We start from the raw sequence: 27,833 nt of genomic DNA, 5'->3' as shown, positions 1-27,833 counted from the left end.
GCATAATCTGTGTCTTCAGACGCCCCTAGGAGACCTTTAGCCTTTCTATTGTCTTGTTCTATACATAACGTCTTGCTCTTTGTCAAAACAAAATCACACTCAACACTACAGCCCAGCATGGGGGTAAAAACCCTGCCTTCGCCAAACACTGTACTTACGCTGTCAATCATCCTTTCTTCTCCTCTCATTGGTTGTTCCAGTATCCAACCGGGGAGCAGTAGAGGCGGGTACGTTGGGCTCCCAGGTTGTCCAAGCCACATTCTGACAGAGACAAGCCCCGCCGCACCCTTTCTCTACCGCGCGCAGGTAAACTGCGGCCAAACGACCAAAGTCACTCGAAAGTCAAATTTGGATTGTAATTTTAAGACAAATGTATGGATTAAACAAAGACTAAACTCGTTTCTGGAAGCGGATATGAAGGGATAGAAGCTAAGGCAAGACTAAGGTAAGGAATTTGATATTTTTATATGTTTTTAGTTTTAACGAAAGCACATTTTCATTGTTTAGTGAGTGAAAGCTAAACTCGGATAGGCCACATGCGAAAAGCTTAATTTAGGCTACGTTATAGGCCTTAATGACTGGTTTAACTTGATAAACTCGTAAAAATTAGTCGTAAAAGAACATTGTGCATTCTCAGCACTTTTGGATAATGGTTGTGGAGTTTTTCCTTACGGAAAAAACCCTGTTAATAACCTTTGTTAAATATTCTCGGTTTTGCTGTGTCTCGCTGGCTGGCTCGCGGTTCCACCGCTGTTTCGCGTGACATTCCGTGTTAACTGCACGGATGCAAGAGTTGACCTGTGCATGTAGTGTTTGTGCTTGTTTCCCGGATATAGGCTGTAAAATATATAGATTTTATGTGGTCAGAGTTAACCTCACGGTGTTATAGGTGAGAGACAGGCAGAGGCTGAGGCAGAAGGTGAGAGACAGGCAGAGGCTGAGGCAGAAGGTGAGAGACAGGCAGAGGCTGAGGCAGAAGGTGAGAGACAGGCAGAGGCTGAGGCAGAAGGTGAGAGACAGGCAGAGACTGAGGCAGAAGGTGAGAGACAGGCAGAGGCTGAGGCAGAAGGTGAGACAGGCAGAGGCTGAGGCAGAAGGTGAGAGACAGGCAGAGGCTGAGGCAGAAGGTGAGAGACAGGCAGAGGCTGAGGCAGAAGGTGAGAGACAGCAGAGGCTGAGGCAGAAGGTGAGAGACAGGCAGAGGCAGAAGGTGAGAGACAGGCAGAGCAGAAGGGAGAGCAGGCAGAGGCTGAGTGCAGAAGGTGAGAGACAGGCAGAGGCTGAGGCAGAAGGTGGAGAGACAGGCAGAGGCTGAGGCAGAAGGTGAGAGGCAGAAGGTGAGAGACAGGCAGAGGCTGAGGCATAAGGTGAGGACAGGCAGAGCTGAGGCAGAAGGTGAGAGACAGGAGAGGCTGAGGCAGAAGGTGAGAGACAGGCAGAGGCTGAGGCAGAAGGTGAGAGACAGGCAGAGGCTGAGGCAGAAGGTGAGAGACAGGCAGAGGCTGAGGCAGAAGGTGAGAGACAGGCAGAGGCTGAGGCAGAAGGTGAGAGACAGGCAGAGGCTGAGGCAGAAGGTGAGAGACAGGCAGAGGCTGAGGCAGAAGGTGAGAGACAGGCAGAGGCTGAGGCAGAAGGTGAGAGACAGGCAGAGGCGAGGCAGAAGGTGAGAGACAGGCAGAGGCTGAGGCAGAAGGTGAGAGACAGGGCAGAGGCTGAGGCAGAAGGTGAGAGACAGGCAGAGGCTGAGGCAGAAGGTGAGAGACAGGCAGAGGCTGAGGCAGAAGGTGAGAGACAGGCAGAGGCTGAGGCAGAAGGTGAGAGACAGGCAGAGGCTGAGGCAGAAGGTGAGAGACAGGCAGAGGCTGAGGCAGAAGGTGGAGGCAGGAGTGAGAGACAGGCAGAGGCTGAGGCAGAAGGTGAGAGACAGGCAGAGGCTGAGGCAGAAGGTGAGAGACAGGCAGAGGCTGAGGCAGAAGGTGAGAGACAGGCTGAGGCAGAAGGTGAGAGACAGGCAGAGGCTGAGGCAGAAGGTGAGAGACAGGCAGAGGCTGAGGCAGAAGGTGAGAGACAGGCAGAGGCTGAGACAGAAGGTGAGAGAGAGGCTGAGGCAGAAGGTGAGAGACAGGCAGAGACTGAGACAGAAGGTGAGAGGCAGGCAGAGACTGAGGCAGAAGGTGAGAGACAGATACAGAGGGTCTCCAGCTGGGTCAATATGTACCATGTTCTTTACCTCCTACCCCTTTAACATATCACAAAAAGAAGTTAACTAAATGTCAAGAGATGGGGTTTTGTCTGTGTAAATAAGCTAAGAGGATCTGAATAGTGACAGTGTAAAGTGAGGAACAGGGAGACGGAAGTAAACGAGACCTGCATCCTGGAAGTCAACTAGTGGTGGGCCCACGGCTGGAGATGTGAACAAAGAAAACACCTTTTGTTTCTCAGAAAACAGTCAACGTCTCTCTCACGTCAAGTCATTCTTGTGGCCAGCCTTCTGATGTAATAGAAAGATAAGGTGGGGGGTTTGTTTGGAAACTAGAAAATGACTTTCCGCTTGCGGATGAAACTGCTCTTAATTCTCGGTAAGATTGGAACGAAACAACATCTCGACTGATAACGCAGAAGGAGGAGAGAGGGGGAGTTGTGTGTGTAGTTGTATGACAAGAATAGAAGAGGCTCGCTGCACGGAGCCGCATATAGGGGGCCCATCTGACTCACACACACACACACACACACACACACACACACACACACACACACACACACACACACACACACACACACAGACAGGATTGCTGTATTATACTGACTCAATGTTAAAGGCTACAGGACTAGGGAGAGCTGAACTCACCCTACATTGGTTTCTCTGGGTGGACTGACTATGTGGTAATCAGTTTAACCCAGGCTAATACAAAATAACAGAGTTATAACTAGACAGACTGGACAGTAGAATGTAGACTAATATAACAGAGTTGTAACTGGACAGTAGAATGTAGACTAATATAACAGAGTTGTAACTGGACAGACTGGACAGTAGAATGTAGACTAATATAGCAGAGTTATAACTACACATGACATTGTGTCATTGTGAACTTTGGCCACAACGCTGTATTCCATTTTGATGTGCCTCCAGCGATACCTCTCCGTCCAAAATGGGCACACTTTAGTAAAAGAGGGGTAGAAAGTATATTGAAACTGAAGCAAGGGTTGCTTCCATACAGGAAGTTCCAGACACTTGTAGAATGTATGCCAAGGCGCAGTTAAGCTGTTCTGGTGGCCCAATGCCCAATGAACACACTTTATGCTGGTGTTTCCTTTATTTTGGGAGTTACATGTAGCAGCAGTCTACACGGTGAATGGAACAGCTGTGTAGGCGAGACGGCTCGAGTCACACTACAGGGAATACAACCTAATACAGGTTGGATACTTCTAGAACATACCATTTACATATTTGTTTTTAGATTTGGTTGGAAAAAAAAAAATCACTTTTCCTTTTAAGAAACACGAAGAGAGGGAAGAAAGGAGAGAGAGAGAGGGAAGAAGGCATGAGGCTACCGCAAAGGGTGTGTCTCCATCTGTAATGACCTGTTTGCATTCAAACTAGTGTTTACTGATTCTTCCCAGTGCGCGCGCGCGCACACACACACACACACACACACACACACACACACACACACACACACACACACACACACACACACACACACACACACACACACACACACACACACTCTGGCATAACAGGAAGTATAAATCAGACAGCTCAGTGTTTAGAGTTCTGATATATGAGACACACACTTCCTCTTTCTTAATCTCACACGCACACACACACGTACACACGCACACCTCTCAGAATCTGTTTAACTCCCTGGAGTCGATTGACGCACCGGTCATCCCCATCAGAATCTGTCAATTTAATCAAGAAATATATGTTTTGTTGCATTGGATGCGTCTCAAATCACAACATCCGCCGACATCTCACTTCTGCATCTGTGGTGGAAGGTGGCTGAGCTACAGCATTGTTTGTCAGACATTGAGATATACTGAAAACCGGTCTTCTCACGAAAACGTTTCATTATATCGGTGAACATATCGGAATTGGACGATATTAGCTAAAAACGGCAACATTGGTATTGGCCCGATGTCTAGTTTAACGCCCGATGTTAGAAACCTATGTCAAAGCTACTGTGCATACCTGTACAAAGTAGGTATATGACGTAATAATGCCACGTAAAATGTTGCGCTACACTGCAACGCAGCATTCCTAACCTAGCCCACAATGGCTGCTGTGTGGATCGAGCAGTCAATAAGTCGAGGAGGCATTTGAAAGAGTAAGAACATTTCAGCGAGACAACTCAAAGGCGAAATCCATTAAAGCCAAGATAATGGAATTCATTGCCCTTGACAATCAACCGTTCTCTGTTGTGGGTGATGTCGGCTTTCGCCGACTGGTCGAGCACCGGTACACACTAACAAGTGCGCTATTTTTCAGATGTTGCCCTACCGGAGTTACACAGTAATAGCGTCACTGCTATTAGCTTTTCGACATACATACTATGGAACGACGTTTGGGTCTTTGCATGCCAGAAAAGATACAGTAGCACTGTCAAAGCTATACAAAAAAGTCTGCAAACAAGCAAACACTGGCCACGAACAATGTTTACAATACCGCTTTGGTAATAAAGCATAATTTGTACGACCGCAACTTCTAGGGTAGCTAGCTTTAGCTTGGTACCTAGCTAGCACCAATACAACCAGCCTGAAAACAATGACCAGTAAAAATTGCAGTCATTTTCATTATTCTTAGCAATGATTTAGGAATCTTTGTGAGTAAGTATTAGCTAGGTTGCCACTTGTTGTTTGCCAATTGAAATTGAACTTCAGTTCATGAAAATAAATAGCTAGCCAGCTACCTCTTACATCTAGACGTTCCGCTAGCGGAACACCTGCTCCAATATCCAATGATGGGTGTGGCGCGAATTACAAACTCCTCGAAAATCCGACAACGTCCATTTTTCAAACATATGACTATTTTACAGCATTTTAAAGACAAGACTCTCCTTTATCTAACCACACTGTCCGATTTCAAAAAGTCTTTACAACGAAAGCAAAACATTAGATTATGTCAGGAGAGTACCCAGCCAGAAATAATCAGACACCCATTTTTCAAGCTAGCATATAATGTCACAAAAAACAAAACCACAGCTAAATGCAGCACTAACCTTTGATGATCTTCATCAGATGACACTCCTAGGACATTATGTTATACAATACATGCATGTTTTGTTCAATCAAGTTCATATTTATATAAAAAAACAGCTTTTTACATTAGCATGTGATGTTCAGAACTAGCATTCCCACCGAACACTTCCGGTGAATTTACTAAATTACTCACGATAAACGTTCACAAAAAACATAATTATTTTAAGAATTATAGATACAGAACTCCTCTATGCAATCGCGGTGTCCGATTTTAAAATAGCTTTTCGGGGGAAAGCACATTTTGCAATATTCTGAGTAGATAGCTCGCCATCACGGACTAGCTATTTTGACACCCACCAAGTTTGGTACTCACCAAACTCAGATTTACTATAAGAAAAATTGGATTACCTTTGCTGTTCTTCGTCAGAATGCACTCCCAGGACTTCTACTTCAACAACAAATGTTGGTTTGATTCCAAATAATCCATAGTTATATCCAAATAGCGGCGTTTTGTTCGTGCGTTCAAGACACTATCCGAAGGGTGACGCGCGGACGCGTATCGTGACAAAAAAATTCAAAATATTCCATTACCGTACTTCGAAGCATGTCAAACGCTGTTTAAAATCAATTTTTATGCGATTTTTCTCGTAAAATAGCGATAATATTCCGACCGGGAGTCGTTGTTTTTGTTCAAAGACTGATCATCTAAAATGGACTCTTCACGTGTACGCGCGCGCCCGTCTCATTGTTCTCAGATCGACCACTTACCAAATGCGCTACTGTTTTTCAGCCATGGGCTGCAAAGTCATCATTCAACGTTCTGGCGCCTTCTGAGAGCCTATGGGAGCCTTAGAAAAAGTCACGTTACAGCAGAGATCCTTTGTTTTGGATAGAGATGACAAAGAAGGCCAAGAAATGGTCAGACAGGGTACTTCCTGTACAGAATCTTCTCAGGTTTTGGCCTGCCATTTGAGTTCTGTTATACTCACAGACACCATTCAAACAGTTTTAGAAACTTTGGAGTGTTTTCTAGCCAAAGCTACTAATTATATGCATATTCTAGTTTCTGGGCAGGAGTAATAACCAGATTAAATCGGGTACGTTTTTTATCCAGCCGTGAAAATACTGCCCCCTATCCATAACAAGTTAACCCTGTTGCCAAAAGATAACGTTATAAGCAGCCAGCTAGCTTCATCTGGCTAGTGAGGCTTGACCGGACAGGGTTATGTGTTGTGAAGCTAGCCACTATAAGGATTAGGCACAATAGTGGAATTTGTGGTATGCCTTCTAAATAAAAGTATGTAATTCACTGTGATGCAAATGAATACAGATAGTAGAATTATGCCATACTTTTATTTTGAAGGCTAACCGCAAAATCCACTATTGTGGCTAATCCTTATTGTTGCTAGCTTCACATAGATGGGTCTGACCACCATTAATCAAATAAGAACTGTCTTATAAATAAGGGTTATTTTAGAGGATGACACCTAGCTATATAGTTAGCTAGCTAACAAAAGCTACTGAAACAGATGTAATTTTTTATTTAAAAAAATGTGCTATGCTTTTGGGGAAGAACATTGTTTGCATCCATGAGCTAGCTAGCTTTTTTTATGACCAGCACTGTAGGTGCTCGAGACAACTTTACCAGCATCATAGCATATGTATCGATGAATCGTTGTGACATATGAAATACAAGTGATGGTGTAATAACTACTTCAAAATGTATGAACGCGTTAAATTATTATTTGAAGTGCAGTCATATTCAGGTCCTGATTGGTCAACACGTCAAATAGTCTAATTTGACGTATCTTTTTTGACACGCAAAGACCCAAACGGCGTTCCATAGAAATCCTGGTTGAGAATGAAACGACTGAACAAATGAACAATGAAACAGCACAGCAAGTAAGTGAAAGAAATAGGTTTTGGTTATGTTTTACTGGTAATGGGAACATACGTAAATGCCAACAAAATAACTTTTTTGTCAGTGTGGTGTGTGTAACCTTCATTTAACTAGTCAAGTCAGTTAAGAACAAATTCTTATTTACAATGACGGCCCGGACGACGCTGAGCCAATTGTGCGCCGCCCTATGGGACTCCCAATCACGGCTGGATGTGATACAACTTGGATTCGAACCAGGGACTGTAGGGATGCCTCTTGCACTGAGATGCAGTGCCTTAGACCGCTGCGTCCGTGTGTGTGTGTGTGTGTGTGTTAACGATTTAACTGTACTAGAATGCTTAAAAGGCCGCAACATTTTTAAATATCAGTTATCGGTATCATTACCGTTTTTTTTGGCAAGGAAAATATCGGATATCAGTATCGGACAAAAATGTCATATCGGTGCATCACTAATCCGAATGGTTTCACCTACAAACTATTATGACCACTCTATGGAAAGATGGCTCTCACGAACACGATGGTGTTCTCTGTTCACAGAACTCATCTGAAGGTAACCGGTACCAGTTAAAAAATATTTAAAAAATTGCGAAGTATGAAGGTAGTTTTGTGCCTTCCCTAAAAACAAGTGAAATATGTGTGCAAAAACGTGTGAAAACAAACCAGATTTCCTTATCTTCTATCTAGTAGATATAAGGACAGACACCTCAGAACCTTATTCATTATGATTTTTATTTGGACTGTTTTCTTTGCCATTTAATTAATGTGTTATTCAATGTGTTTCTCCCCCAATGGCTTAGACTTTTAAGAGTTAAAGATAGAAGATCTGTGAACATCTCTCTTCCTCTGAGTACAGAGAAATCATGTCACCTCCTCACTTCCCTTCTCTCTGAGAGACACACACACATACACACTCTTTAGTACCCCCTCCCAGCACCAACCTACACATGTAATAACATGAATGACCCCTGGATCATGACTTTTATAACAGCCACTGAGCCTGTTCTGGTGATGTCACACTCTTTAACATGTTACCACAGTCTGGACAAAACAACACGGTCTATATGGAAGAACAACTGACTCTAAATTTCAGAATTTGGTCTTGGGTTTCCAAGCCAACTGACTGTGTTGGCTTGGTAGCCTTCTTCGGTTTGTAGGGCAACAGAACAGTCTACTGTGCGCACACACACACACACACACACACACACACACACACACACACCATAATACTCTTTGTGTGTGTGTGGTAAGCTACAGGATGTAGGTGTTTTAGCATGACCCATTTTTAACTGCCAGCTCTCTGTTTGTCACTCTCAGTTAAAGGGGAATGAAACACTAGGCTTTAGAACACCAGCTAACTGTAAATCGCCATATTGGCATTGTTGCATCATCGGCAGGAGAGTTTTGGAATTCCTGAATTTTCTGAGACCATGACCTCTGTGTATCTTAATGAGAATACTGGTGTCAAACCATATATGAAAGTATGATACATATTTTGAAAGCTGAGAAACAGCCCTTTAAAATGATATGACATCCAATACACATCAATCAAAATGGTAATAAGTCAAGAAACAACAACAGTGAAATGTCTCGTGCCAAACCCGGACGACACTGGGCCAATTGTGCGCCGCCCTATGGGACTCCCAATCATGGCCGGATGTGATACAGCCTGCATTCAAACCAGGGACTGTACGCACATATATTTATAACCTCTGTTTGTACCCTCTACTCAGATAAGCCCTCCCCCTACAGAGTCTAGGATGTATAATTAATCTCGGTTGCTAGATAGGTGGTGTTATTGTCCCAGCTTGAGTCCAGAACCTTTGGTTCTCCTCCACCCACCTCCCTGTCTTCTTATCAGTCAGGAGAAGCCTTGACACTAGGGAGTATACGTTCTAGCAGCCTGCCGCAGTCACATATTGAGAGAATATAAGGATATAGAACAGTGAAGCTATAACACTGAGATAATATAATGACGTTAAACAGTGAAGCTATAACACTGAGATAATATAATGATGTTAAACAGTGAAGCTATAACACTGAGATAATATAATGATGTTAAACAGTGAAGCTATAACACTGAGATAATATAATGATGTTAAACAGTGAAGCTATAACACTGAGATAATATGATATTTAACAGTGAAGCTATAACACTGAGATAATATAATGATATTAAACAGTGAAGCTATAACACTGAGATAGTATAATGATATTTAACAGTGAAGTTATAACATATATATATATATATATATATATGGATATAAAACGGTGAAGCTATAAGACAGTGTTACATGGCAGTAGTTTACAATCAATTCGCTCTAACATACTGTATGGCTCCTATCTCACCCTTATGGAAACATTCTGTCTTAGAGACAGGCCCCCTTTGTTATATGATTATAAACATACTAAAACATCCTCAAGTCAATTAGTTAGTTTCCAACACAAGTCACATAATAAGTTGCATGGACTCAGGGTGCAATAATAGTGTTTAACATGATTTTTGAATGACTATCTCATCTCTGTACCCCACACGTTGAATTATCTGTAAGGTCCCTCAGTCGAGCAGTGAATTTCAAACACAGATTCAACCACAAAGACCAGGGAGGTATTCCAAAGCCTTGCAGAGAAGGGACATACACTAGTGATGTCATATTAGTAAAACAATACCTTTACTGAACGAATAAGGTAAAAAAAAAACAATATGCTACAAAACGTCATGCTATCATAACATTATATACAACATTTATCTCAGGGAAATTGGTCTGGAATGACAAACTGTGATCAGAATAAGGCATCTAATAACAATAATTGTCTTTTACAACTAAAACATACTAGGCCTAACCACAGAGACTCAACAGGGGATCTATCTAAGCGTGTGATATCAAATGTGACTGTTTAGTGCTGGTCTGCCACACTATCTACAGTAGAAACAGTTCATGTTACTTTGGAGTTCTCTGGGCTCAATTGTTAACTGAGGATTTTGGACGCACCAAGAGTCACAATGGGAACACGTTAAAAGCATGTAAGGGAAGGGAAATTACCAGTGACAATCTAAGCTACAGGGTGAAGACTAGGAGTCCCCTTACTAGAGCCTATGTTTGGTATGTACAGAGCCTTCAGAAAGTATTCACATCCCTTGACTTTATCCACATTTTGTTGTGTTATAGCCTGACTTTAAAATCAATTAAATATACATATTGTGTCACTGGATCCACATTAATGTAGAAGTGTGGATGCTAAAAGGCCATGGTACTTACCTACGGAGCAGCAAGAGGAAGTGGCCCTCCCTACCTTCAGGCTCTGCTGAAACCCTACACCCCAACCTGAGTACTCCGTTCTGCCACCTCTGGTCTCTTGGTCCTCCCACCCCTACGGGAGGGCAGCTCCCGCTCAGCCCAGTCCAAGCTCTTCTCTCTCCTGGTTCCCCAATGATGGAACCAGCCTCCCCCTGAAGCTAGGACAGCAGAGTCCCTGCCCCTCTTCCCAAAACATCTGAAAACATTCCTCTTCAAAGAGTATCTTAAATAATCCCGCAGCGCACCCCCCCACCCCCCTTACTAGCTCTCTGACTTTACTGAGGGATGTACTTCCTGTGAAATGTGGTTGTCCCACCTAGCAATCTTAATGAATGCACTAACTGTAAGTCACCCTGGATTAGAGCGTCTGTTAAATGACTAAAATGTAAAGTGTTTAGTTACATATTCTCTTCTTATTTACAATAAAGTGACTCCAAAATGACACAATACATTATTTACTATTCATTTATTTTGGGCACAAAATAATCTGAAACACAACCAAAACGAACTGCAAATGCACCCAACAAGTTTGTAGAGTCACACACTTGATGTAGTAATTGCATGCAAGAAATATGGGACCAAATACTAAACTTTTGACTACTATATTTATGAGTCTTTAGGGGTGTCAATAATTTTGACCCCTACCTTTTTCAGAAAAAATGTTTTACTTGTTAAACAAAATTAAGCAATTGTATTAGTAGAAAATAATATAATTTACCCATTTATTTTTCACATACAATATAGCTCAGTATTTGTGATTTATTTATCCTAATCAAGGGTGTAAATAATGTCAGACACCACTGTGTTTATTAACTCAGCAAAAAAATAAATGTCCTCTCACTGTCAACTGCCTTTTTTTAAAAATTTTTGCTGAGTTTATAAATCCATGTTTCATTTGAACTGTGTACACTGTCCTGGGGGGTACTGTTACCAGATATCTACATAGATGGAGCTATGATGTACTGCTACCAGATATCTAGATAGATGGAGCTATGATGTACTTCTACCAGATACCTAGATAGATTGATGGATCTGTGAGGTAATTCTACCAGATATCTAGATAGATGGATTGATCTGTGAGGTAATTCTACCAGATACCTAGATAGATTGATGGATCTGTGAGGTAATTCTACCAGATATCTAGATAGATTGATGGATCTGTGAGGTAATTCTACCAGATATCTAGATAGATTGATGGATCTGTGAGGTAATTCTACCAGATACCTAGATAGATTGATGGATCTGTGAGGTAATTCTACCAGATACCTAGATAGATTGATGGATCTGTGAGGTAATTCTACCAGATACCTAGATAGATTGATGGATCTGTGAGGTAATTCTACCAGATACCTAGATAGATTGATGGATCTGTGAGGTAATTCTACCAGATATCTAGATAGATGGATGGATCTGTGAGGTAATTCTACCAGATATCTAGATAGATGGATGGATCTGTGAGGTAATTCTACCAGATATCTAGATAGATGGATGGATCTGTGAGGTAATTCTACCAGATATCTAGATAGATGGATGGATCTGTGAGGTAATTCTACCAGATATCTAGATAGATGGATGGATCTGTGAGGTAATTCTACCAGATACCTAGATAGATGGATGGATCTGTGAGGTAATTCTACCTGATATCTAGGTATCTGAAACTGTTTTGTCTCCAGCTAAGACTTCAGTTGGTCTTGGGTGCATATATTGTGGTTGAAATATTGTCTGCTGGCATAACAGTGATAAGGATAACACATTACATTCACATTTCCTCAAGAGATGCTGAAAGAAAGAAATAATTTCTCCACTCCTGTTCCCGAGACGACATTAACATTTTGTTTCATTTCACTGCAAGGAATGCATAATTCCGCTGCAGGTTATAGGCCAGTCCAGTGTCCATATTTCAGTTACTATTCCATTTAACCCATATATTTAAATTAGGAATATTCTGTTTATTCATGAATACAGGGATACTCATGAGTGGGATATCAAAGCTGCATCTTATTCTGAAGAAGACCCTAAGCAGGATATGAGCTAGTGTCTAGTGCCAGAGGGAGCAAAGCAACCCCAAAACGTCACTGAACCTCCTCAATGTTTGACTGTAGGGAAGGTTCTTGTCTTTGAAGGCTGTACACTTAGAGATGGTGTGCTTTACCAAAAATCTCTAATTTGGTCTCATCTGTTCACAGGACATTCTCCCAGAAGGATTTTGAAATGTTCAGATGTGTGTTGGCCAATTCCGATGTCTCTCTCTCAGCAGTGGGATCCTGCTGGGTCTCCTACCATATAACCCCCTTTCATTGAGTTGGAGACGGATGGACAGAGTTGAAACTGTTGTACCTTGTGTGTCTGAAGGTCAGCTTGAATCTCTGTTGCAGTTGATCGAGGTGCTTTCTCCACCTTTCAAACAATCCGTCGCTGCAATCTTCCATCAAGTGTTCTCTTGCGGCCACGTCCTGGGAGGTCGACTACAGTGGCATGGCCTTAAACTTGTTGATAACATTACGTATGGTGGAAACGGGAACATCAAGGTCTCTGGAGATGGACTTGTAGCCTTGAGATTGTCCATGCTTGGCTACAATCTTGTCTGACCTCTTCAGAGAATTTTCTTTATTTACTCCATGCTCATTGTGGTACACACAGTGAGACAAAACAGATTGTCAGAACGTATAAGCACCTAGTAGTCCTACAGCTGTTTATTCTGCTGTGAGTGTTAGACAGTCAGATCAGGGTAGAGGTCCTGTATGGTTGTTAGACAGTCAGATGGGTAGAGATCCTGTATGGTTCAGTTAGACAGTCAGATCAGGGTAGAGGTCCTGTATGGTTCAGTTAGACAGTCAGATCAGGGTAGAGGTTCAGTTGGTAGAGCATGGTTCTCACAATGCCAGGGTCATGTGTTTGATTTCCTCTGGGGCCTCCCATTTTAAGTGCTCTTCTGCAAAGTGCAGACACTACTCTGAGTGGCTGTGGATTAAGATGTCTGCTACTTAAAGGCCGGATGATTATGTCAGGAGAAGGTTAGCTGGTGGTCGTGGTTTAGATATCTGGTGCTTTAGAGAGGGAGAGCTGTACTTCCATTCTGTTTAGCGGTCAGATAGGGAGACTGGTGGGAGGGACTTCGAGGCCAGATGACCATCTCTTAGTACACACTCACACACCACAAACACTCCCTCTGCATTCCTCTGTTTCTGACTCCAACTCAGCTATTTAACACCTCTCTCTCTCCCCCCCAATCCTTCATGTTTTCTTTCCCTTTCAGTCTCTTCCATTCCTCTCCTGTATACATTTAATCTTCCCTCTCTCGTTTCCCCTCTTCCGCTTTCAATCTCTTTCTGTTTCCCTCTCTCTCCCTCTGTCTCACAGTCGTAGAGTGGGGCACTGAGGCTGTGTGTGTGTTGCTGTGTGTTTGGATTGAGATTAGGTTACATTGCTGGATTGTGTAATTGTGAGGTGTGTCTCTCTGCTCCAGAAAGCTGCTCTGTTGTTTCTTTTGTTAGGAGGAGAGTAGAGCCCAGGGAGGGAGGGAGGGAGGGAGGGAGGTCGAGAGAGACTAGTTAGGTTACTGTAAATCACTATCTTCAGTCCACTAACCTGCTAGAATCAAGACATCACTACATCGGTAATAACTCCCCTGGTTCAGTAAAGACTACACAGATCATACACTGAGGTAGAAGGAATGTTGTTGTTATCTAAACCCCAGCAGGAAGCCTGGTTTACAGTCAACACTGCAGTAGGGATGCTGGTTCATCAGTGTTAACCTCAGGACCAGAACAACCTGCTGTAGGGATGTTTATTACAGGAGGATGTTTCATCAGTGTTAACCTCAGGACCAGAACAACCTGCTGTAGAGATGTTTGTTACAGGAGGATGTTTCATCAGTGTTTTAACCTCAGGACCAGAACAACCTGCTGTAGGGATGTTTATTACAGGAGGATGTTTCATCAGTGTTAATCTCAGGACCAGGAACATCTCTAGACCCTAGTTGAAGGCTCTGAAGGAAAGTCTCTAGACCCTAGTTGAAGGCTCTGAAGGAAAGTCTCTCGACCCTAGTTGAAGGCTCTGAAGGAAAGTCTCTAGACCCGAGTTGAAGGCGCTAAAGGAAAGTCTCTAGACCCTAGTTGAAGGCTCTAAAGGAAAGTCTCTAGACCCGAGTTGAAGGCGCTAAAGGAAAGCCTCTAGACCCGAGTTGAAGGCTCTAAAGGAAAGTCTCTAGACCCTAGTTGAAGGCTCTAAAGGAAAGTCTATAGACCCTAGTTGAAGGCTCTAAAGGAACGCCTCTAGACCCTAGTTGAAGGCTCTAAAGAAAAGTCTCTAGACCCTAGTTGAAGGCTCTAAAGGAAAGTCTATAGACCCTAGTTGAAGGCTCTAAAGGAACGCCTCTAGACCCTAGTTGAAGGCTCTAAAGGACAAACTCCTAACGCTAGTCATAATTAAAATAGTGTGCGTCTTCAACTATGTTGTTAAATATTCTACTTCTCTTTCCCCCAACAGACCAAAGAGAAGGGACAACGTCTCAGCCCACACACGATTGGAGGAGATAGACGTCAATCAAACTGGACGCCATCCTTTCCCTCCCACCCCTCATGGCGAGACCACCCCCAACCCACCAATAGGGCGAGTCCCATCCACTCCGACCCCCGCCACCACTCATCCGTCCGGACAATCCAATTGGTCCCCCTCACTCCACTTAACTCCTGCCCACTCTACGCTCCACCCCATCCACCCCCTCTGATTGGTCAAGATGGACAAGTTGACAGATGACATCCCCGGGTGCTACTACAACCGTACAGTGCAGTTCTTCTACGAACATAGTGGCAAGAACATCAGCGCCCACTGGCGTCCTCGGGACTACGTGGTGGTGAGCCTGGGCATGGGTGTGTCTGTCATCGTCATCCTGGCCAACATCCTGGTCATGGTGGCCATCTTCATCAACCGACGATTCCACTTCCCTATCTACTATCTGCTAGGTAGGGTGTGTGTGTCTGTCAATTAGCAGCTGCTCCCACTCATTTACCAAACTTACCAGAATTTTCAGAAGTTTTGGTCATTTTTAAATCTACAAAATCTTTGGTAAATTATACTTTCAAAACATTTAGTCATATTTATGTCATATTCTTTATATTTGTGGAAATTCCCTAAAATCCAGGAGTTTACTGGTTCATTTTAGAAAGTTACCAGTAATATTACCCCCTTAGCAACCCTACTAATGTTCTTGTCTACTATCCCCTAGGCAACCTGGCGGCAGCAGACCTGTTCTCAGGTATTGCCTACCTGCACCTGATGTTCCACACTGGGCCCTGGACCATCAAGCTGTCCAAGAACCAGTGGTTTGTACGCCAGGTAGGAGAGTCCAACACACACCCTAACTAACCCTGGACCCTCAATCTGTCCCAAGAACCAATGGCCAGTAAGCCAGGAGCACAAGACAAGTTCTTCCCATAGGATTAGTTGATGCAGAAATGGACTGGCCAAAGGGCAGTTTCTTTTCCACATAATTAGCATTATTTAGCTAGTGATGAGGTCCTTGAGGAAAAAATGGGCCGGCATGTCAGAAAAGCCTGGGCTGATTTCTGATCCTGGTCCGTCCCTGAGTTGATGCTTGCTAGGGCCCATGAATCGATTAATCCACATTTTTTCTGTCAAACTGGGAAAACTTTTCCTGTCAAAGTACTGTAGGTTTGTGTGATTTATGCTTACTAAGTTATTATGAGCAAAAGGCCCACATAGTTGAAAAAAGGACCCTTGTGGCCGCTGTGGTCCAGCAGTTAGTCCCGGGTTCACCCGGCACACATGTACAGTCATTGCCAAAAGTTTTGAGAATGACACAAATATTAATTTTCACCAAGTCTGCTGCCTCAGTTTGTATGATGGCAATTTGCATATACTCCAGAATGTTATGAAGAGTGATCAGATGAATTGCAATTAATTGCAAAGTCCCTCTTTGCCATGAAAATGAACTGAATCCCCCCAAAAAACATTTCCACTGCATTTCAGCCCTGCCACAAAATGACCAGCTGACATCATGTCAGTGATTCTCTCGTTAACACAGGTGTGAGTGTTGACGAGGACAAGGCTGGAGATCCCTCTGTCATGCTGATTGAGTTCGAATAACAGACTGGAAGCTTCAAAAGGAGGGTGGTGCTTGGAATCATTGTTCTTCCTCTGTCAACCATGGTTACCTGCAAGGAAACACATGCCATCATCATTGCTTTGCACAAAAGGGGCTTCACAGGCAAGGATATTTCTGCCAGTAAGATTGCACCCAAATCAACCATTTATCGGATCATCAAGAACTTCAAGGAGAGCAGTTCAATTGTTGTGAAGAAGGCTTCAGGGCGCCCAAGAAAGTTCAGCAAGCGCCAGGACCGTCTTCTAAAGTTGATTCAGCTGCGGGATCGGGGCACCACCACTACAGAGCTTGCTCAGGAATGGCAGCAGGCAGGTGTGAGTGCATCTGCACGCACAGTGAGGCGAAGACTTTTGGAGGATGGTCTGGTGTCAAGAAGGGCAGCAAAGAAGCCACTTCTCTCCAGGAAAAACATCAGGGACAGACTGATTTTCTGTAGAAGTTACAGGGATTAGACTGCTGAGGACTGGGGTAAAGTCATTTTCTCTGATGAATCCCCTTTCCGATTGTTTGGGGCATCCGGAAAAAAGCTTGTCCGGAGAAGACAAGGTGAGTGCTACCATCAGTCCTGTGTCATGCCAACAGTAAAGCATCCTGAGACCATTCATGTGTGGGGTTGCTTCTCAGCCAAAGGAGTGTGCTCACTCACAATTTTGCCTAAGAACACAGCCATGAATAAAGAATGGTACCAACACATCCTCCGAGAGCAACCATCCAGGAACAGTTTGGTGACGAACAATGCCTTTTCCAGCATGATGGAGCACCTTGCCATAAGGCAAAAGTGATAACTAAGTGGCTCGGGGAGCAAAACATTGATATTTTGGGTCCATGGCCAGGAAACTCCCCAGACCTTAATCCCATTGAGAACTTGTGGTCAATTCTCAAGAGGCGGGTAGACAAACAAAACCCCACAAATTCTGACAAACTCCAAGAATTCATCCTGCCATCAGTCAGGATGTGGCCCAGAAGTTAATTGACAGCATGCCAGGGTGGATTGCAGAGGTCTTGAAAAAGAAGGGTCAACACTGCAAATATTGACTCTTTGCATCAACTTCATGTAATTGTCAATAAAAGCCTTTGACACTTATGAAATGCTTGTAATTATACATCATTATTCCATAGTAACATTTGACAAAAATATCTAAAGACACTGAAGCAGCACACTTTGTGGAAATTAATATTTGTGTCATTCTCAAAACTTTTGGCCACGACTGTACAGCCAAGTTTACCAGTCAGCGTGGGTTGTAATCCACCCTCTGGTCTTCTGACTCTCCATCTCTCCTACCTTTCCTGTCTCCTCTCATCTGTCCTATCTCGATCAGTACGTTAAAACCCTTCAAGTATAGATGAATTATTCCTCCCTCCAGACCCTGATCGACTCCAGTCTGACAGCATCGGTGTTGAACCTCCTGGCCATCGCCTTGGAGCGCCACCAGACCATCTTCACCATGCAGGTGTGTGTGTGTGTGTGTGTGTGTGTGTGTGTGTGTGTGTGGATATTACAGTAGAGGTATATCAGAGTGGTCGGGAGAAAGCGGTAGAAACATTTCCATCTGTTATGGACTAATAAAGTATATATCGTCTCAGCTCCACAGTAAGATGACCAACCGCCGCGTGGTGCTGCTCATCGCCGCTATCTGGGGCCTAGCCATCTTCATGGGCCTGGTTCCCACCATGGGCTGGCACTGTGTGTGTGACCTGGACAACTGCTCCACCATGGCCCCCATGTACCAACGCTCCTACCTGGTGTTCTGGGCTGTGCTTAACCTGTTCACCTTCTCTCTCATGGTGGCTGCCTACACCAGGATCTTTGTGTACGTCAGACACAAGAGCCAGAGGATGTCTCAGCACACCAGCCAGATACGACACAAGGAGACTGTGTTCAACCTGATGAAGACTGTGTCTATGATCCTGGGTGAGGAGGGACGGGGGGCACACACACACACACACACACACACACACACACACACACACACAGTTGAAGTCGGAAATTTACATACACCTTAGCCAAATACATTTAAACTCAGTTTTTAATCCTAGTAAAAATTCCCTGTTTTAGGTCAGTTAGGATCACCACTTTATTTTAAGAATGTGAAATGTCAGTAGAGAGAATGATTTATTTCAGCTTTATTTCTTTCATCACATCACAGAAGTTTACATACACTCAATTAGTATTTGGTAGCATTGCCTTTAAATTGTTTAACTTGGATCACTTTTAAAAAAAAAATATTTTATTTCACGTTTATTTAACCAGGTAGGCCAGTTGAGAACAAGTTCTCATTTACAACTGCGACCTGGCCAAGATAAAGCAAAGCAGTGCGACACAAACAACAACACGGAGTTACACATGGAATAAGAAACATACAGTCATTAACACAATAGAAAAGTCTATATACAGTGTGTGCAAATGAGATAAGATAAGGAAGGTAGGCAATAAATAGGACATAGTGGCGAAATAATTACAATTTAGTAAGTAAACACTGGAGTGATAGATGTGCAGAATATGAATGTGCAAGTAGAAGTACTGGTGTGCAAAGGAGAAGAAAAAAAAAATAACAGTATGGAGATGAGGTAGTTGGATGGGCTGTTTACAGATGGGCCATATGCAGTGATCTGTGAACTGCTCTGACAGCTGGTGCTTAAAGTTAGTGAGGGAGATATGAGTCTCCAGCTTCAGGGATTTTTGCAGTTCGTTCCAGTCATTGACAGCAGAGAACTGGAAGGAAAGGCGACCGAAGGAGGAATTGGCTTTGGGGGTGACCAGTGAAATATACTTGCTGGTGCGCGTACTACGGGTGGGTGCTGCTATGGTGACCAGTGAGCTGAGATAAGGCGGGGCTTTACCTAGCAAAGACTTATAGATGACCTGGAGCCAGTGGGTAGCCTTCCACAAGCTTCCCACAATAAGTTGGGTGAATTTTGGCCCATTCCTCCTGACAGAGCTGGTGTAACTGAGTCAGGTTTGTAGGCCTCCTTGCTCGCACACGCTTTTTCAGTTCTGCCCACAAATTTTCTATAGGATTGAGGTCAGGGCTTTGTGATGGCCACTCAAATACCTTGACTTTGTTGTCCTTAAGCCATTTTGCCACAACTTTGGAAGTATGCTTGGGGTCATTGTCCATTTGGAAGACCCATTTGCGACCAAGCTTTAACTTCCTGACTGATGTCTCGAGATGTTTCTTCAATATATCCCCATAATTTTCCTACCTCATGATGCCATCTATTTTGTGAAGTGCACCAGTCCCTCCTGCAGCAAAGCACCCCCACAACATGATGCTGCCACCCCCGTGCTTCACGGTTGGGATGGTGTTCTTCGGCTTGCAAGCCTCCCCCTTTTTCCTCCAAACACAACAATGGTCATTATGGCCAAACAGTTCTATTTATGTTTCATCAGACCAGAGGTCATTTCTCCAAAAAGAATGATCTTTGTCCCCATGTGCAGTTGCAAACCCTAGTCTGGCTTTTTTATGGTGGTTTCGGAGCAGTGGCTTCTTCCTTGCTGAGTGGCCTTTCAGGTTATGTCGATATAGGACTCGTTTTACTGTGGATATAGATACTTTTGTACCTGTTTCCTCCAGCATCTTCACAAGGTCCTTTGCTGTTGTTCTGGGATTGATTTGCACTTTTCGCACCAAAGTACGTTCATCTCTACGAGACCGAAAGCGTCTCCTTCCTGAGCGGTATGACGGCTGCGTGGTCCCATGGTGTTTATACTTGCGTACTATTGTTTGCACAGATGAATGTGGTACCTTCAGGCGTTTGTAAATTGCTCCCAAGGATGAACCAGACTTGTGGAGTTCTACGATATTTTTTTTCTGAGGTCTTGGCTGATTTCTTTTGATTTTCCCATGATGTCAAGCAAAGAGGCACTGAGTTTGAAGGTAAGCCTTGAAATACATCCACAGGTACACCTCCAATTGACTCAAATGATTTCAATTAGCCTATCAGAAGCTTCTAAAGCCATGACATAATTTTCTGGGATTTTCCAAGCTGTTTAAAGGCACAGTCAACTTAGTGTATGTAAACTTCTGACCCACTGGAATTGTGATACAGAGAATTATAAGTGAAATAATCTGTCTGTAAACAACTGTTGGAAAAATTACTTGTCATGTACAAAGTAGATATCCTAACAGACTTGCCAAAAACTATAGTTTGTTAAAAGAAATTTGTGGAGTGGTTGAAAATCAAGTTTTAATGACTCCAACCTAAGTGTATGTAAACTTCTGACTTCAACTGTATATACATATACACACACACTCTCTCTCTCTCTCTGGCATTCAGGCACCTCTCTGGCTTGTCCTAACTCGTTAACCAGACACTCTACTTCCCCCTCACTCTCTCCCTCCTTCCTCCTTCCTTCCTTCCTTCTCCTCTTTCCTGCTTCTCTCCCTCTTCCAAGCTTCTGCTCCAGCATTTTTAACTTCTGATTAAATTCCTCGAGAAGGAATTTGACGTCTCTGTTTCTCACATATAGGCTCATACGGAATCCTTGAATTTCTGGTTGTCTCTCTTTCTGGCATGGCAAGTGTGAGTGATCGAGGCTGTGTGTGTTTTGGGTTTTAGTGGATACCAGAAGTCCTCAGAGGATGGTAAAACAAAGAACATTCAGACAATTGGGGACATTTCGCCGGTCCTCACAAGGAAAAAGGCTAATTCAGGCTTCGGGGTTAGGTTTAGGGTTACAATTAGGGTTATATGTTAGGGAAAATAGGATTTTGAATGGGAATCAATTGTTTGGTCGCCACAAGGATAGTAAAACAAAAATGTGAGCGAGGAATGTCTGTGCATGTCCTGACAGGGAACAGCATAGTTAAACCACCTCGACACAAAAACACTCCTCCATTTCAACCTCCCCTTCTCTCTGTCACTGTGTGTGTGTGTGTGTGTGTGTGTGTGTGTGTGTGTGTGTGTGTGTGTGTGTGTGTGTGGTGTGTAATGAAATCAGATCTGTCCGACCAACCCCAAGTCACACTGACAGTGGATACTGACTCTGTGTCTGTACACTATTCACTGACCAGCTGAATTTTTACATTTGTCTCTCTCTCCCCTCCTCTCTCTCCTTCCCCCCCTCTCCTCCCCCTCTTCTCTCCTCTCCCTCCTCTCCTCCCCTTCCTCTCTCTCTCTCCTCCCCTCCTTTCCTCCAGGTTGTTTTGTGATCTGCTGGACCCCGGGCCTGGTGTTGTTGATGTTGGATGGTCTGGGCTGTGAATCGTGCCAGGTGCTGCGTTATGAGAAGTACTGTCTGGTCCTGGCTGAGTGTAACTCCCTGGTCAACCCCATCATCTACAGCTTCAGAGACACGGACATGTTACAGACCTTCAAGAGGATCCTCTGCTGCCTGTGTCGCAGCGGCGGCGCCGGCCACAGAGACGCGCTGTCCGGCATGCGCTGCAACACCCTGGAGCAAGAGGTACTCTCTGAGAGCAACGGCAACAATCACCACGACAACCACAACGACGACAACAATCATATAAGTCCCCACGGCGACCACTCGGACACAGACGATTAGACGAGGACAGTAGACACATATAGGTGACAGACGTACGATGACGACGTAACAAGCAGTTACACCGTAAAAATGTCAACAGTGACAGGGTGCTATAGCAACGTTCAATACCATGCCCACTCAGACGACTAGCTAACAGTCCTGTGACAACAGCGTAGCTACACGGTCACAATGACATCAACTACACCGTAACAACAATGTTATGGCCTCCAAACTGACACACCGTAACGACATCAACCACTATAACCACTACAAACTTAACAAAACATTTAAAAAATAACTACAATGGACAAAAGACCACTAAAATGACTACTACCACGTAACAAAATACCATGGCAACACCTACAACAACGACAATGTAACACAATACCACGACAACACCTACAATAACGTCAACAAAACACCATGACAACACTTACAATAAGTACAACGTAACACAATACCATGGCAACACCTACAACAACAACAATGTAACACAATACCACGGCAACACCTACAACAACGACAACATAACAAAATACCATGACAACACTTACAATAAGTACAACGTAACACAATACAACAACAACACCTACAATAACGACAACGTTACACAATACCACTAAAGCACCTACAACAACAGAATTACAGTGCAACAACTACCATAACAATGTCACAAAATAGCCCTACAACAACCAGGCCTCGACGACAACCACCTCCTGATTCAGAGGGGTTGGGTTAAATGCGGAAGACACATTTCGGTTGGAGGCATTCAGTTGTACAGCTGACGAGGTATCTCCCCCTCCCTTTACAAGCAAACAGAGAATATGCCGTGTTTGTAGGCTCGTTGTTATAATACTGTATGTTGCGCTAGCTTGTATTGTACACTGTAACATACCAGCACTATCAGTCTCTGTTCTAATCAACATAGAACCATATGAATAGTTAATCATGCAGATGTTATTGTTTGGAAACTAACGGTAGATGTACTGTTTGGAGAAGGGACTGCGTGTTTTTAGAAACTAGAGAGGGGGGCAGTCTACGTGCTGTTTGGAAAAAGAGACCTGATCAAACATAATGTTGTGAGTGGATTGAGAGGGATGGGGCTGATTTCTACTCTGTTAACATGGTGCTGGGCAGCTTCTAATGCAGATGCACTGTCCCAATCTGTGTGTCTAGAGAGAAAGAGACGTTCTGCAACGCCAAGACTTGAATGAGTCCGGTTGAGTAAGGCCAGCCCCTGCAGTGAATGTTTTGGTCTTCACCTGGGTCCATACTGGACTCTGATGCAACTCTTTTACATACAGACTTTCTGAGTACTGACAATGTCTCTATAACGTTGTTGGAAGGCTGACTGCCACCTGTATCGACTTTCCATACAGACTTTCTATATAGTGACAATGTCTCTATAACGTTGTTGGAAGGTTGTCTGTCACCCTGGACAGCCTGGTGGGATGTAAACCAGATGTTAGTGGTTCAAACGGGTCTGACTATTTGTAATGCTTCCTGTGACCTGTAGCTATGGCACGTGTGTACACACACACACACACACACACACACATTATCACACGTGCGCACACACATACACTATCACACGCATGGATACATTACACACACACACACACACACAAACAAACACACGGTTGACTCATCACTGTGTCGTTGCTCTCTGTGTGGAGACACAGGAGTGTGTGTGTGTTTACAGTACCCCACACAAACACCAGTTAAACGTTTACACATCCTGTCAGTGATGTCACTAATGGAGAACGAACAAACGGCACAATACAGGAGGGAGGGGAAACATTTCAGTGTCGCACGCTATTCTGCACTAACTCTGGTGTGACAGTGAAATATGTTCCCCTCGTACTTACCCCACCCATGACACGGACTGTAATTCTTTACACACACACACACACACACACACACACACACACACACACACACACACACACACACACACACACACTGTAAAGTGTGATATACATTAGCGCCCCCCAGTGGTCAAGTGAAAGCAAGTCGTCCTCTTCTACACTCCTGGGCCACGTCCCAATTGTCTCTTCTTCCTCCCAAAGTGTGCACTCGTTCACTTCCCTTCACTGATTTGAAAGGAAATGACTGGTATTAGAAATATGGTGGGAACTCCCTCTAGCCCATGCCTCCACCAATCCAATGCTGTCAGATGTGTGGAATGTCATGAACGAGTGCACCCTTCAGGAGAAAGGAGATTATTGGGACGGACCCCAACTCTCACCATTACTGGCTGAAATCATCTCTGAAAAGGGAAAATGTTCATACCTGAGAAACTATAAAAGGGAAATGCTGGTTATGAATATTCGAAATATTTAGATTTTTTAAAATAAATATGCCTGTTAATATGCATTATTTTCATAAGCACGTATGAAAACATATTTTTAAAAAATTGCAAAAAATTTAATAATACTCCATTTAACAGAGAAACCGTTTTTTTTTTCTCTTTCATTTAAAAAAATCTGTTACTGTTTTTTAGTTTTATTTTTGTATCAAAACATCTGAAAATAAAGCCAGAAAAATGAATACATTCCTTATCTGTGTCTGTCTGCCTGATCGCTTGGTTATGCCTGGCGGCATCGTGCAGCTGGGTGCGGCCATCGCTTGATCATGTCTGTCTTTTATGATGCTGCTAGGAACGAGAATAAGGACACAAACTAGAAGCTAAACATATTAGTCATTTAGCAGACGCTCTTATCCAGAGCCACTTACAGGAGCAATTAGGGTCAAAGTGCCTTGCTCAAGGGCACGTTGACAGATTCTTCACCTAGTCGTCTCGGGGATTCGAACTAGCAACCATTTCGGTCACTGGCCCAACACGCTTAACCTCTTGGCTACCTGCCACCCACAGAAATGGCTAAATAAATAGGTTGTGGGTTATAGTTGGGTTTTATTTAGGTTATAGCTTGGTTGTATTGTGTCCTTATTGTGTCTCCTATCTGTATGCGCTGTGATCAAGTTTATTGCTGTGCTAGTCATGGAGAGAAGCAGGGATGATATCTGTACGTGCTGTGATCCAGCTTATTGCTGTGCTAGTCATGGAGAGAAGCAGGGATGATATCTGTACGTGCTGTGATCCAGCTTATTGCTGTGCTTGTCATGGAGAGAGAGAAGCAGGGATGATATCTGTACGTGCTGTGATCCAGCTTATTGCTGTGCTAGTCATGGAGAGAAGCAGGGATGATATCTGTACGAGCTGTGATCCAGTTTATTGCTGTGCTTGTCAGAGAGAGAAGCAGGGATGATATCTGTACGCTCTGTGATCCAGCTTATTGCTGTGCTTGTCATGGCGAGAGAAAAGCAGGGATGATATCTGTACGTGCTGTGATCCAGCTTATTGCTGTGCTTGTCATGGCGAGAGAGAAGCAGAGATGACGCTACTGAACACCTAACTCTGTGAAAGACACCAGACTGTATTTCTCTCTTTCTTCATCTGTCTCTCTCTCCCTCTCTCCGATCGCTGAACCTTACTAACTCCCTCTCTTTCTCCTTTCATTCCTTCTCTCCTCGTCCTCCACCTAATCCCCTTCATCCTGCCTCTCCATCCCTCTCCAGACGTCTGAGAATCGTGATGTGGAGCTGGTGGAGAAGACCAGGGGAGCTCCTCTCATCCTGAAGGGAACAGAGGACATGATGACGTCCACAGAGAGCTGACACACACACACATTGTGTGTGATTATTTTGGGGGGAATTTCTGAATCATGCTAAATGTTTTTATTGTATAGATGTGATTTTTAGTTATATTGATGTAAAATGTTTGTATGACTGATGATACTGTATGTTACAGAAACATGACCAATAACTACAGTTACCGCACTGACTTTTCTGTTTTCATTGTCCCATATCCACTCCTCAGAGATGTTGACATGTTGTCTACCTAACCTCCTGTTCATTGTGTTCATTTCACCAGCCAGCTCAGTAGAAAAGCCATCATTACAATCAGAACTGTATATTTATGACTTTTTATTTTCAATTTGACATTTTATTTATGCATTTTTTTGTCGTTGATCTTACGGGAATAGTCTGCGCTGAGTGTATACAGTGATGGGGAGAGGTGTTTGTGTGTGTGTGTGTGTGTGTGTGTAGGGGTCGGAGTGGTGTGTGTGTGTGTGCAGGGGTTGGAGAGGTGTTTGTGTACTGCACAACATGTTAGGTGCGTTTTAAGAGGGGGGGTATTTGTAAAGACATTTTACTGTTATTAAATGTATTGTTAGGTTCTGAACAGAGTAAAAACTCAAACGGACGACTAGAAAAAACTCAAACCAAGTTTATTCCCCCCACTGGATGCCTCCGCTGCAAGCACATTTTACACATGATCAAACAGGCCTTTATATGTCAAGAGGAGATCAGGTTGTACCTTCTCAGAACTACTGCCTCGTTGTTGCCTCGTTGTCTTGGCGTTCGAGCCGTCTGACAGCAGTTCCTCTTTTATCCGCTGACTTCTTCTCCATGTGTATCAGTGACCTCCTGTTCACCTTACTCATTTCTCTCACAGTAACCTTCACTTCCTCTTGACCCTTCCTTGACCCCTAACATATAGATTCCTTGTAAAGTCATCAATCAAGTTATAGTATGGTAACATGATGAAGTGTATTTCAAGCTGGTGTCAGAGCCAGTTGTTGCTGTCTAGAGAATGAATGAATAGACTATAGACCAGTCTGTATTGTAGACTGATGTGTTCTGGTTGTTGCTGTGACCTCACAATCACTTTCATGTTCAGAAATGATGGAAACCGCTTCTATTAAAGAGACCCTACAACACTTCTGACTGTCCGTCCATCTGTCTCTCTGTTACTGTCTGTCCACCTGTCTCTCTCTCTGACTCAGTCCACCTGTCTCTCTCTGACTCAGTCCACCTGTCTCTCTCTCTGACTCAGTCCACCTGTCTCTCTCTCTGACTCAGTCCACCTGTCTCTCTCTCTCTGACTCAGTCCACCTGTCTCTCTCTCTCTGACTCAGTCCACCTGTCTCTCTCTCTGACTCAGTCCACCTGTCTCTCGCTGACTGTCTGTCCACCTGTCTCTCGCTGACTGTCCGTCCACCTGTCTCTCGCTGACTGTCCGTCCACCTGTCTCTCGCTGACTGTCCGTCCACCTGTCTCTCGCTGACTGTCCGTCCACCTGTCTCTCGCTGACTGTCCGTCCACCTGTCTCTCGCTGACTGTCCGTCCACCTGTCTCTCGCTGACTGTCCGTCCACCTGTCTCTCGCTGACTGTCCACCTGTCTGTCTCTCTCTGACTCTGTAGTGAACGAGTGCACCTTTAAGGAGAAAGGAGAGATTATTCTCACCATTACTGGCTGAAATCATCTCTGAAAAGGGAAAATGTTTCTAACTGAGAAACTATAAAAGGTTAATGCTGGTTATGAATATTCTAAATATATTTAGATATGACTGTTAATATGCATTATTATCATAAGCACATATGAAAACATATTTTTCCCCATAAAAAATCATTTCCCTCCAAAATTAAAAATATTTAAACATTTTAGAGAAACTGTTTTTTTTTCTTTCATTTAAAAATCTGTTACTGATTTTTAGTTTTATTTTTGTACCAAAATATCTCTGAAAATCAAGCCAGAAAAATGAATATATTTCTAATCTGTGTCTGTCTGCCTGATCGCTTGGTTATGCCTGGAGGCATCGTGCCGCTGGGTGTGGCCATCGCTTGATCATGTCTGTCTTTATGATGCTGCAAGGAATGAGAATAAGGACACAAACTAGAAGCTAAACACTCACTGTGTCTGTCCATCTTTACATTTTTTAACTAGGCAAGTCAGTGAAGAACAAATTCTTATTTACAAT

At 43.6% G+C, this 27,833-nt stretch overlaps 1 protein-coding gene across 3 annotated transcripts; it reads left to right on the top strand.

Moving 5' to 3' along the window:
* The first annotated feature begins 247 nt into the window (after positions 1–247).
* Positions 248–26,791, top strand: LOC115178856 (lysophosphatidic acid receptor 2). 3 transcript variants are annotated; one of them, XM_029740232.1, is made up of 7 exons: positions 248–445; positions 14,884–15,359; positions 15,623–15,732; positions 17,887–17,973; positions 18,107–18,434; positions 21,664–21,929; positions 25,587–26,791. In XM_029740232.1, exons 2-7 carry the CDS (start codon positions 15,134–15,136, stop codon positions 25,683–25,685), a joined length of 1,116 nt encoding a protein of 371 aa, XP_029596092.1. In that variant the 5' UTR covers positions 248–445; positions 14,884–15,133; the 3' UTR covers positions 25,686–26,791. The 3 variants fall into 3 exon arrangements, with proteins under 3 accessions (XP_029596092.1, XP_029596093.1, XP_029596091.1); XM_029740233.1 differs by lacking the exon at positions 25,587–26,791 and adding an exon at positions 23,184–24,566; XM_029740231.1 differs by lacking the exon at positions 25,587–26,791 and having other exon boundaries at positions 21,664–24,564.
* The last annotated feature ends 1,042 nt before the right edge of the window (positions 26,792–27,833 follow it).

This window comes from Salmo trutta, chromosome 38 (genome assembly GCF_901001165.1).
Source record: "Salmo trutta chromosome 38, fSalTru1.1, whole genome shotgun sequence".
Lineage (NCBI taxonomy): Eukaryota > Metazoa > Chordata > Actinopteri > Salmoniformes > Salmonidae > Salmo > Salmo trutta.
This window is presented reverse-complemented; position numbering and strand designations above follow the sequence as displayed.

Excerpts from the sequence above, each read along its gene's own strand:
- LOC115178856 (XM_029740232.1), top strand. The coding sequence starts at position 15,134 with ATGGACAAGTTGACAGATGACATCCCCGGGTGCTACTACAACCGTACA. Across the intron at positions 15,360-15,622 it reads CCCTATCTACTATCTGCTAG|GCAACCTGGCGGCAGCAGAC; the intron begins GTAGGGTGTGTG and ends ACTATCCCCTAG. Across the intron at positions 18,435-21,663 it reads GACTGTGTCTATGATCCTGG|GTTGTTTTGTGATCTGCTGG; the intron begins GTGAGGAGGGAC and ends CCTTTCCTCCAG.